Raw genomic sequence first — 13,168 nt, forward strand, 5'->3', positions numbered from 1 at the left:
TGCTCAATCATTTGAGCCACGACACGTCTAAGTCAGGTTTCAGGATCACTGTACAAAGAGAAAATCGCCTTTATACACGGCATGTGATAGCCGTTGAGTTGCTGTTCTATCTTCTCCCTTTCATGCGACGCATTGTTTGCCTCATTCCGGGCACCACTTTGCGGTGGTTAGATAGGCATGTAGGTTGCTAGCTGTCTCGCCTCTTTTCGGACTGCCTTAATAAAAAGAAGCGCATGACCGACAGTGAAATCGAACGTCTGCCTTCGAGCACAGCACCCCAATGTTGTAACCATCCGGGCAAGTTCACACGCATAAAATCATCTCGTGCCAAATCCGACTAGCTCTTTGAAACAATTGGCGCGTGATCCACTTGCCGGTTTCTCCTGTTCTGTCTTCGTTACAGCATGCATTTTGAGACGCTGAGTTAAGAGTCTTCGGGATCGGCCCTCATTACCCAGTATTGTCCTCACGGCAGCTAACGCTACGTAGGAGCTGTGCAATGCTGCACCGCGTTCATGAACGACCCATGTTGATCACATTTTAACATTTCATGGCTGCAGTGCAAATGCCATCACCGTTTTAACGTAGACCACATGACGTATGCATACGTACGTACTATTGCGTAACAAGTAGTCGCAGACTATGTCCCAATCCGCGTATCTCTCGTTTACGCCCTTTAGATGCCCATAAAGAACCCAACAATCAGTATGTTGTATAAATTCGCGTCGAACGTACGTAGTAGGAATCATGCCATTGACGTCACACGATCGTCGTCAGCGTCGTCGTCGCCGTGCTGCTGTCGTCACACACACACACGCGTACGCTCGCACCGCGCACACAACTGTACTCGATTTACACAAATGCGCTGGTCTACTTGGTAACGCTTCGCGAAACTCCGAACGATGCTGGGTGGTCAGCCACTTGCAAAATGCTTCGCATAACATCAATTCACCCTGCGCGTGGAATCTGTTGAAGTTGTTCGTTGTATCTGCTTACCCGCCACTCTCTGCGTGTAGAAGTGCTTGATTTCTTCCAATAAATCGTACTTGTGATTGCGGTGCTTCTTCTGCATGTCTTGTGTCACGTCTGTCGTGCGACAGTAAATCGCGTGCACAGCTAGAATGTCAGCTGCTTCTCTACAATCCATACTATTCGCCTCTTAGCGTTGAGCCTATCATTTTCCGTTACGTCGCCGGTGGTGTGGTGCTGCATAATCCACACTGTCGTGCAAAGCCGGGCAGATGCACTGCACGGTTTCACGCGCACCTACCAAATGTCGGCCACCGTCTGTGAAACGGAAAGCGGGCTTCCCCCCATAAATACTCTTATTGCGGGAAAGTCAGCTTAGCCGAATACTCTTCAGCGAATTATGAAGGTTAGTCACTCGTGCGCACAGAGCTTTAAAGGCCTGTCTCACGTATCATGCTCATATTAACGCTGTAAATGTGTCGCCTAAATTATTCACGTAAATAAACATAGGAATAACCGAAGTTTCGTAAACAGCGGAGCGATTTATACTGACTTTCGTTTGGTTTACTGGGCTGGAATTTCACACAAGTGACAATGAAAATGACATCAAACTTGTGCGCAAACTTTCAACTGTTAATTGTTCACAAGCGCTCGTCAAATATGTAAGGCAAGTAAGGGTGACAATTTTTTTTAATTAGAAAATGAAAGAGGAGAATAAAAGTCATATAAGCAATTCTAAATTCTCAGTGACGAGGATGGCTTGAGTAGTAGAGAGTTTGCGCACATGTTCGTCCGCGTCCCTGTCCCTTGTGTGAAACTCCATGCCAGTAAACCGAACGATCTTGTAACCCCACTTGACGCCCTTACTCCTACCGCCTACGCCTCTCCACTGACTCCTTCGCGCTGAAATTTCGCGCAGTGTTGGCATGTTTTGCCTGTGTGCGCTATCGAATGCCGCATATGGCTGCATGACTTACCGTACATGTCCAGACAAGAAACTCAGATTTGACTTAGACTGAATGGTGGCGCCATCTGTCGCTCTTGCGGCGAAACATGGCGCGCGATTACGCTTGGCGCGCCTCTCGACCTGGTAGCATAAAATATATAATTTACGATAAAGTCCGCGTTCGAGGCCTCATATTGTGGTTACGGAGTCAGCGGCTATCTGTTCACGGTAAATTAAAAGAGATTCACAAATGTCTTGTGACCCCTTCAAGTACAAAAGCCTACGCGTTCTCAAAGAAGTGCTTCGTAGATAGGTTACCAGCAGTGTGAGCCCTTTGTAGACGAGACGCAGGTGTACCGCTCCAACGATCTATTTCGATGCAGCTTGACGTAGCACCAGCTTCGGATTTAGGAAACTTACAATGGTCAAGAAGTCCGGTCAGTGGGAAGAAAACAAAGACTTTATTGCGTCTGGCGCATCTCACTGCGCCTAATGACTGGAATAAACAGCAAGTGTACAGCGCACCTGCTAATCTATATATGGCACATACAAAACAACACGATGTCGCCATTTGTTGATGGACACAGTGGAATGTTAATATCAATGGCGTAACCGAGGAGGAGGTGGCGGTTGCTATGTCGGTGTAAGAATAGCCCCAGAAAAGTGATTAATTCCTGTGAGAACAACAACAAACAGGTTATGGGCATGCCGAGAACAGCCCCCACAATTCAGCCTTATATGCGGCATTGAATATCAGAAATCAGCACACATTATCTTTCTCCTTCCACCATAACTCGACATATATAAACACTCTGCATGTACCACACATCAATATCAAAAAAGGCAGAGTCAGCTGCACGACGAAGATCTTGAATTTTACATTTATGCAAGGGCGGGACATATTTTTGAGAGCCTGATGGTACCCTGACTAAGTATAAGAAACGACAAATCTTCGTTACTGTCGTGTCTGGCGCGCTCGATCATTTCTAATCTATTTACGCGCGGTCGCATCGAGTAGATAGACGATTGTGTAACTGTAGACCACGCTGCGTCATTTAATCCGTAAAGGGCTAAAAAGAACTGAAAGCACTATTTCTCTCGAGCCAGGGATCTCCGGATATATATATATATATATATATATATATATATATATATATATATATATATATATATATATACATACACTCACACACACTTCCCGGTGTTTATACTGCGTTCATAGCCGCCTACCTGTTCTGGTAAGAATGATTATCAACGTAGTGATAACTGATTGAATTTTACGCGCCAGAAATTTGACAGGTTTCATATATCAGTGCTAGGGACAAAAATTTTGACCGGTGTCGCTTCTCGATCCTCTTGTTTGTACCTCTCATCGCACTGCTTATGCCCACTATAGAAGCTGGAGGATAAAGCGAATGACCATAAAAAAATTAAATGTCACTCGCAAGTTTGCGAGAAAGGATAGCTTCTAGTGTATTATGCAAAAAGAATTAATCAGGCAGCACGAATTGAAATGTATCACAAAATACAATGAGACAAACAAATTTAACACGGTAATCGCTTGGAACCAATATTGAAATCGATTCACGCAGAAATCTGAGAACTGAGACGTTCTTCTTTAACCTTCACATCACAGTCGTCGGAATGACGTCGCTGCGACCCGAGCGAAGGAGTCGAACCTGAGACATCGTGTTCAGCATATAAAACACCACAGTCGCCGAGCTATGCACAGCGGCGGGTAGCCATTGTACTAGTCCCTCATTCCGTGGACACTTTGCAAATGTTGCATTTGCCATGTTTCGCCACCAGCAGTTTGCGAACCGCCACCGTTGTCTGATGGAGAGAAACGGCATAAAACAATCAAAGTCGGCGAGGAAGCGATATATATAGTACATCGGGAAAGGATCGCGAAGGAGGCGACGTGTGAGAGCTACAGAGACATGACGAATACGGACTCGTCACTTGTTTTTTTACAGGTGCGCAGGCGTTGCGTTGAGCTGAAGGTCATCTAGGCCGTACAAAATTTAGCAAACGTAACCTTTGCTTCGAGCTGATGTTGTATACGACTGCGCGCTCTGCGGTGAAAATAGTGACGGCCGTAAATCTATATCTATAAGAGCCTTAAGCCACTTCGATACCCATATTGAGCCTGCACGTCCCTGTACTGGTTAATTACCATTCAAATAGAAAAAGTAACATATATTTCTCGATTAAAATGTTGGTAAGGTACGCGTTTACCCTGTTGAACCCTGCGTAAGTTTTGAACTGTCAGTGCGCTCCACATAGGACGTTGTTCTGTAAATTGTGATATGTATACGGAGTAGGAACTAAGCTATAGAGGCATTGATTGTCAGTTAATTACATATACGCGGTGCATTGCTGAAGGCTGCGACGTACCGTCTCCTGTGACAGACAGTTACGGTAGTGCACTTATGTCTTCCATTTCTCTAAAAATCACACACACACAGGTACCGTATGCCGTGTGTACCGTTATGCCCACAATTTAACGCACAGCTGCACGGACAGCGTGGCAGCGCCGTCACAGCACCGACTGCGTTACGACCAACGTGTAGTTGTGTGCATACATATACCACGTGGCAGCAACCTGAAAACGAGAACATCCCCTCGCACATTTAGATGAGCACTCTGGCATGAACTCGCAAACGGCAAGACAGAACGCACTGCAGTGCTTACTTCTTTGCATATTCTATATATGAAAATAATTGTTGACACGTTTGATGATTGTCACACGAAGTCAACCCATGGACACGTGCACGAGCGTGCGTTGGTTCGTCAATGTCGGCCCCTTTACGGGGGCAGAACAGTAATGCGCAATTGGAACCAAGTTCGAGCACAACACTTGCGTAACTCTTTTGTGCTGTGTTGTCACAGTGTAACGTTCTGTAATGGTTCTAAATGGCAGGCTAAGGGGAATGCGGGTGTATGACATTTTTTGCCATTGTCGTGTCGTACGCAGTCGTCATCATCGTTATCGTTTTGCTGTCGTCACACTCGTCATCGTCGTTCTCATCGTGTCTTCGTTGTTGTGCTGTTGGCGAAGACTCGCCAAATGTATGTATGTATGTATGTATGTATGTATGTATGTATGTATGTATGTATGTATGTATGTATGTATGTATGTATGTATGTATGTATGTATGCATGCATGCATGCATGCATGCATGTATGTATGTATGTATGTATGTATGTATGTATGTATGTATGTATGTATGTATGTATGTATGTATGTATGTATGTATGTATGCATGCATGCATGCATGCATGCATGCATGTCCTCACGCACGCACATAGTACGGACATTTGCACTCTGAAGACCATTATGAACGGAACATGCGTTTTGCATGTTCAGCACTGCCCGTTCATCCAGCATTCATGCTGTAATGAAGAAACTGCAGTGCAGCAGGGTCTTTGACAAAAGCAACGGAACTGTGGTACTTAAATTATCAAGTGCAGCTACTAAAATCTGAGGGAAGTTGCTGCTCGTAGCGCCGTCTGTCGTCAGTTACTGGCAGTACCTCTTGACACTTTTACTGGAAACAGAGCTAGCTCCTTGAAAGGGATTCAGATGGCGCCCACCTTCACTAAGGATAAGGGAGGCAATATGGCGTGCATGTCCGTCAAGGCTGCTATATGTACGTATACTAAGTATCGTAAAACGGCGCGCTTGTATACGTGCGTAAGGGCTAAGACAGCCAATTGTTAGAAGGCCACAGAAGAGCCTGCGCGACGGGAGTCTCTTTTGTCCTTAGTACACTGAATGGTATTTAGTATTGTATATCAAATTCCTTTGATAAGTTTTCTATTGTCTGCCTAAGTAAGGCGTGTTCAATTTTTTTTGTATTATTATTGTACCTGAGCCTGTACTCAATAATGACAATGGCTACACGTCTCAAATCGCACTTCTGCAACAACCGTTGCTTGAACGGATGTTCAATTTCTGCAGTAGCCGTTGTTTTATCGTACTGATCGGGTGTTCCCTTTTGTATCCCTACTTGTTGCTGGGCTGGTTGGTTGATACCTTTTTTGACATTTAGGACACGAACCATGTCGAAGGAAAAATTGACAAGCACAGAAAGAAACGCTTTTTTCTGTTCTATAGGTTCGCGTGCTAAACATAATTAATGTTCCCATTCTTATTGGACCACAACTGTACGGGTATACTTATGTTTTCACCATAGAGCCATAGGCCGATTTTTAAGGGTGTGCTGTTTGACCTAATCTCTCCTGTTGTGCCAGGATGTGTTGTACATTTGCTATAAAAGCCGATACTAGTAATCCTAATGCAATTGTAATACCACGCCCTGTCTCTCCGCTTTGACACCACGTGCTTGATAGATGTGCACTCAACCATTTATTCTACGCAATATAATTTCGTCTAGGCCCTATAGTGACAAGAAGAGCTGCATCGCGGTTGGTTAGGGCTGAGGCAGTGTTAATAAACGAAATATTCAGATGCGGGAAACGTAACCTATAGATAGCCAGTGTAACAGCGTCCTTCAATAAACCTGTTAAAAATCGTACGCGTGGCGCCTAACCTCTGCGATAGCAGTCCACTGTGCAGTGGCACCTAAAGATATCGTGCGACCCATGCGAGCGCTACACTTGCCTGTATATTCAAAGCTACAAGCACCAGCAATCAACTACTGCTTTCGGATATTCTGAACATGAGTGTGAAAAGCTAAAGCGTCGCTGGAAGGATAATGTGCATATCTCCTTGATTACGTGTGCCGCATGCCGCGGTTACCATTTCATTTTCAAAATAGTGCGTTGCCTCTTGAAGCCACAATGCTCACGACACTTTCAATTCACACGACCCAGAAATTCATGCTCCAAAAATAACTGTGGCACCACTAGAATGCCACGACCACGGGAACCCACAACGTCAAAATATTTGACGCGCATTGTGAAACGGATAGACAGAAATACGAGGTATGGATGTCAGGGACTGAATCCTGCCTTCCCTTGTACTTCTGTACGTGTATCTGTTGTATAACCATGGCTGCACCCAATTGGTTGCGCCCTAATATGGCGGAGGGCGTTGAAGCAAGGTGACGTAGATTTCGAAAACAAAGGCACTCGAAGAACGCACGTAAGTGTTCACCACATAGTCATATAACACGTGGCACTCGCGTACGACGCTCAGTGAATCTTCTGCGACACCACTGGAATATGCGACACCATCACCTCCCATTCGAGTCACCTTCCATGGAAGCGTTACCAAAGTCATGTGGTTAACTCCAGTGCTGCCTACTTCTGTCCATGACGTGATATATTGGACAACGCTGACAACCAAGACATCAACGTCGGCAACCCCACTGGCAACGTTTAGTGGCTTTATGCGTTTCTTCTCCTTGGACAGCACCGTTTGCTGCTGGATCGCAGGCTTACGCCGATGAGGTCACGGTCACGCAGGCTTTGAGCTTACGAAAGGTATTGGCCCCACGTTCATGTCTCGTTCATTTCGCGCGTCGACAGGTGAACGACTATGCAGTACCGCCTGTCGTGGTCGTCGCCGTTCCATCGCTTCCACAACCATCGATGTCCGTCGTCGACGACTTCTGCTTCTTGTACGAACCGACCGACAGAAGCTCGAAGTCCTCGACGAAGTACATGGCGTCCAGCGCCCGGGCCCACTCGCCCTCCCGGTGCTTCAACATCGAGTCGCTCGCCTTGCGGATGCTCCCGTCTTTCAGGTGCCGCCGGAACATGTCGCCCCACTCGCGCTCGTGCTTCTTCACCTCTTCCGGCACGAACTCGACGCTCTTCCACATCCGGTCCTCCGGCGGAGGGTCCAGGCAGCAGACGACACGCACCGCGTAAAACGCGTTCGCCCGGGTCATCAGGTTCGAGAACTGCTTCGGGTCGACGACGCGGCACCAGGGCCACGAGTGTTGCTGCTTCGCCGGCGGCTTCCCGAATGTCCTGCCGGTGCTCTTCTTCCCAGACAGCGACGTCTGGTGCTTGAGGAACTCTTCGACGCGCTCGCAAGACTCGCGAGTCACGTCAGAGTTGAGGAACCTGAGTATGGCCGCCGGGTTCAGCTTGGTCTCCTCCTGCAGCGCTCGAAGCAGCGACAGCGTTCCCAGACCGGTTCCGATAGTGTGGTTCAGGTAGCCTTCTCTGAGGAAGCGCATGTCCAGCTCCGGAAACTTGCCATCCCCGGCTTCCTTGAAGTAGAGGTACTGGCAGACGGCGAGGACGCTGATCTGGGTCTGAAGCTGCGAGCCTCTGGTCAATTGCTCGTGGAGCACTTCCAGGAACCGGCGGTTCGGAACAGGAACGACGCCGCGGAAGGAGACGGACGGCACGACGGTCGAAAGGATTCCGCCGACCCTGTCGCGGAAGTAGGACTCGACCTGCGTCCTCGTCTTGAAGGACACCAGGGACAGCAGCATGGAACAGAAACCGATGATCATGCCGGCTTCGTCCAGCGCCTCGCGGTTCTCCTTGCTGGTTTCCAGTAGTTTCGAAAGGTAGATCAGGAACTTGAGTGCGCTGGGCGCGGCGAACGACGGCTGCCGATTGACGGCGCCGCGTTCCCTGGGAGGAGCGCTTCCGGTTTCCATCAGACTCCTGCGCAACTTGACGCCTCCCACGTACGTTTTGCGCCGTTCCATCAGGCTCTGGGGACGCCACTTGAAGAAGCTGAACTTGTTGTGAACGGTGTTGTTGTTGTTGGAACCACAGTCCTTTGGGCCTCGGCGCAGTTCCACCGACGACGTGTCGTCTACGTCTGCTGGGACGTTCTCCTTCTCTTCGCCTTCCGAGGTCGAAATGACCTTTGCGACTTTGCTAGAACCAGACTGCGCAGTCGCCGGCGTAGGCTTCTTGGCGTCATCCTGTTTAGCTGAGACGGCCGCAACTTCGGACGCGGACGTCTTGGAGACCTGTTCGGTATTTTGGACGTCGGCCGCGACGTTTTTCGTCTCCTCTGGCCTTTCTTTCGAAGACGAGTCGGTTTTGGCGACACTCTTCGCCGGGTCAACTTTATCGGAAGCTATAGGCGCCTTGTCTTTATCGGATTGTTTCTTGTCTTCAACTTTAGTTCCAGCTGGCATCGTGGTGTCTTTGCTTTGAGCTTCCACTGACTGAGTCTCCTTCGAAGGCGTGTCCTGCCGCTTGCCGGCAGAGTCTTTCTTGCTCTTCGTCGCGGCAGGAACGTTCTTGAAGGCCGCCTCACCTGTAGGTAAGAAAGTAACTTGCGTTCTTACTGTGCGCCAGCTGCAGAGGTTATAATGTGACAACCACTACGTTAATTAAAGAACTCTGTGGTTTTAATAAGACAACCGAATTATATATCCAAGGGAGCTACCGTAAGCTTCGTAATTCTCGAATGTCAAATGCATGGAGCTCCGAACAAGACAGGTGTTCGAAGGTGGAGACTGGATCAACAGCAGCCGAAATGCTAGACGTAAATGCTATTGATTCAAACCTAAGCCTATAACCCAGCTGTTCCAAAGAAAGCACAGCGTGCTACCTGTCTTCGGCTGCTTTATGGGTGGCTGAGGCATGGTCAAGCTGCCAAGGAGAAAATTTTTCCTCTAGCAACCTATTTTCACTAAACAGCTAGTGCATGTTGCTGTAAAAAACGATTGATTGATTGATTGATTGATTGATTGATTGATTGATTGATTGATTGATTGATTGATTGATTGATTGATTGATTGATTGATTGATTGATTGATCAAGGAGTGTCTCAGGCAGGAGTCAGCATTCAGACAAGGGTACTTGTCTTCGTGAGCGAAGACAAGCCCCTGCTCTTGACAAAGAATACGTTAGCTCCAGCCTGACACATTCCTTGTTTGACCACTGCTCATCACTTAAAGACATGTGGTCCATTTTTAGGATTTCGAGAAGCTGTCCATAGAATGAAAGCATCTACTTTGGGCGACTTCCAGTGCCGACTCTTTACCATCTTTTTTGTCCTTCTTTTCATCTCTTTTCTTCTCCTCCTCTTTTCTTTTTTGGAATGACACCTTAAACATTCTAAAAATTTACTTCAGGCGTCCCGATGTGTAAAATGCGGTACGTCTAGCTTAAAAAGGACACATTCTATCGGTCGTGTTGATCTATCATTATCAACGACAAGCAGCACAGGCAGGCCGGAAAATCACTTAAGAACAGGACTATAGTTCTGTTCTAGCGCTAACTTAATTCTAACCAGCAGAGCGGAAGTTCATACCTATAGCCTTCTACTAATGCGTCCTTTTTTTTTTGTCCTACCTACATTCGCTGCACGTTGCCGTTCAGTAGGTACAGGACAATCTGCCACAAAAGTTTGCGGGACAAGGGTTTCATAACAAACGTGAATGTATGCTCTGTTAATGCATGGTGGATCTAATTTAGTACATCACTGTGTATACCGCGGAATCCGCTACAAATCGAAACTTTGAAATTGAGGATACCTGCCCAGCCCCATAGAAAAGACGTACGTGTGCCACATTCAGTAATCCCGTATGAACATATGGAGGTCGCTTGCAGAATCCCGTATGTTATACCATATATCACATGGGTTATGTTCCACGTGATCCTCATACCCAGTGCATGAACTGGGGATCCCACATAAAAACCCGTATTTTTCATCATATATCATATGGGTCAAGTCCCATATTCTTATGTGAGCATATGGGACCTTTCCCATATGATACATGAAATAGACAAGTTTTCGTGCGCGATCACCATAAGTTCATGTACTGGGTAAGGGGAGCACGCAGAACATATCCCAGATGATCTATGGGAACATACGGTTTCTTATATCCCTTAGAGGGAGAGGGAGAGGGAGAGAGATGAATGAGACGCGAAAGGCGGTGAGGTTAACCGGAAAATCGATATCCAATGTGCTACCCTACACTGTGGAAGGGCTAAATGAATACAGAAACCTAAGGAAGAAAAGCACACACAAAGAAAAAGATAGTGACGAAAAATAAAAAAAATTTATACACCAACAATACACAAAGGAACGCGGGAGTGCCAAAGTCGCATCCTGTGGGTTACTGAAAGCATCATTCCGAGCCAAGTTGGTAATCCATTACTCAAATATTATTGCGCAACAAAAAAGACATGGACGTAAAAGAAAAAGACACACCAAGTGCAAATGCGCTTGGTGGGTCTGTTCGTGCATGTTCCCTTATGATATATGGGAACATGCACGCTTTTACGCGGCATTATTGTATATGAAGCATGCAGGTTTCTTTCGATAGGGACGCATTGCATACTACATCTGCGTCAGGGAACAGAGGAATCACCCGAAGTGACGACGGTCTTCGGAGGAGCGGCGTCTCGCGAGCCCGCTGCAGGCGCATTCTTTCCTCCTCGGGCTGCAACAGGCCGCGGCGCGCTTCCTCCACCGCCGATGACGATGTCGACGAACAGCGGCACCGCGGGATTGGAGGGCGACGGCGTGGCCACGATGCAGTTGAGCACGAGCCTGTCCAGCGAGGCCCCGACGCAGGCCTCGCCGCCGAAGTACTTGATCCACGACTCGTACAGGTAGCGCCGCGTCGCGTCGTCCGGGAAGTGGAACGTCAGCTCGCGAGCCTGCCGCTTCAGCAGCTCGTCCGTCCAGGTGCGCAGGCCCTGCGCCAGACGTCGCGGCGTTAGCACCGCATATAGAACCCCTTAAACTTCGTATGGTAGCGGCACGCTTTGAAGAATGCCGCCTCCATAAGAAACGTCCATAAAAAACGCGCACTCTGGCCGAGGCCGACGTCGCGTCGCTATTGGACTAATAGCATCACGTGAGCCCTCGCGCCGTGCATCAGCGCCATTTTCGCTCGAGAAGCGTCTACGGAGTGGCGAGGAGCGCACGTTGGCGCCCATTTGGCGCCGTTGCTACGCTCGAGCGGTGTAGGCGGCGCCACGGTCGAGTAGGGAGCATGAAAGAAAGGAGAAACGAGAAGGAGTGAAAGCGGAGGAGGAGAGTGTCGCTGCTTTACGAAGTTTTAAGGGGCTTTAACCGCATCTTTAACCGCATTACAACACTGTAACCGCATCATAACTCTCCCGTGATCCGGACAAGCCCCTTAGAACAGCGGGTTTGGCCAGACTAGAGGCTCTCAGCAGGCACCCTAATAGGGTGCGTGACTGATGTCATCGAGGCCGCCATATTGTTCAGCTAGCTTGGTGAAAAGCTACGCGCTGTCTCGATTCGCTTGTCTCCTGCAGCAGAGCGGAAACTGCGAATAGGGCCACAATATAGCATATGTGCGGTCACGTGAATACTCCCTATATACACTACATTGAAAGCCTTCTTGCATCACTCCAAGCATTTAACACCTTTATGAATAAATAAATGGTGCTTGTTTCGTCTCATGGCTATCGCCCTCACCCTTGAGGCGTAAGAAGGGTAAACCTTAAGGTTAACGGGTGAAGAAGACAGAGGTGTTTCCCCTTTTTTTTTGCCGATATTTTGTGGCAGTAAACATGATCGTTGCTGCGAGAGACAACACGAAAAGTACACGAAATGCGCAGTCTGCAGCTTCCCTCGTTGCAGGATGTGGCTAAATCTAACTGTGCTGTAGAATAAACATTTGCATAGTCTTAATAAATAGGTTATAGCGACAGGACAAACCAGTACCCTCAAATGTAAAAACTTTTACGGTGTGCAGGGAGCGGTATTCTCAAACAGTGCACTTTCGGGGATAGGATCGGGGGCATGACTCGGCTCGGATAGGACAGGACTCGGATAGGATCGGGGACGTGACGTGACTTCGGGGACGTGACTGGGCGCCAGACGCGACGGCGTCTACGCGGGCAGCGGTCATTACACAGTGCCATGAACGCCGTACACCTTGCCACAGAACGCTGATGCCGAGCGGCGCGAAAGCTCCAGAAAGTGATCCTATCCCTGAAAGCGCACTGTTTGAGAATACCGCACCAGATTACTGGATATTCACCTGTTTAGCCGTCATTGCCGACTTCACCTATAGTCCATAGAGAGCCGATGGATTCGGATGGAATCCTTCATCCATGCAGAACATCCACGCAATGCTTCTGCACAAACTGCTGCTGCTATATCGTTGCAAGCTACGGCGCACACCCATTACGGGGGATTAATAAACGGGCGAGTATTGTGCAAGGGACAATAGAAATGAAAGTACAATAGCAAAATACTAGCATTCATGCAAAGCAAGTGCCGTGAGAAAGGCTAAAATGTACGTTAATAGGCAAACCGCAACTACAAAAGAAAACGAATAGGAGAAAATAGATTTAGCAGGTCGGTCGGTTAGAATC

General features: G+C 47.9%; 1 protein-coding gene across 2 annotated transcripts in view; it reads right to left on the reverse strand.

Annotated features, from left to right (window-relative positions):
• Positions 1 to 6,734: 6,734 nt before the first annotated feature.
• LOC135900748 (uncharacterized) overlaps positions 6,735 to 13,168 on the reverse strand; it is a 16,315-nt gene continuing 9,881 nt past the window's right edge. The window contains exons 1-3 of one of the 2 annotated variants that reach the window (XM_065430294.2): positions 12,832 to 12,855; positions 11,182 to 11,512; positions 6,735 to 9,116 (exon numbers count right to left, since the gene is read on the reverse strand). In XM_065430294.2, coding sequence (XP_065286366.2) covers positions 7,420 to 9,116; positions 11,182 to 11,512; positions 12,832 to 12,846 — 2,043 coding nt within the window. In that variant the 5' untranslated portion in view covers positions 12,847 to 12,855 and the 3' untranslated portion in view covers positions 6,735 to 7,419. Of the gene's footprint in view, positions 9,117 to 11,181; positions 11,513 to 12,831; positions 12,856 to 13,168 lie in introns of those variants that run through there. The other variant, XM_065430293.2, reaches the window with a different exon arrangement.

Source organism: Dermacentor albipictus, chromosome 8 (genome assembly GCF_038994185.2).
Source record: "Dermacentor albipictus isolate Rhodes 1998 colony chromosome 8, USDA_Dalb.pri_finalv2, whole genome shotgun sequence".
In the NCBI taxonomy this organism is placed as follows: Eukaryota; Metazoa; Arthropoda; class Arachnida; order Ixodida; family Ixodidae; genus Dermacentor; species Dermacentor albipictus.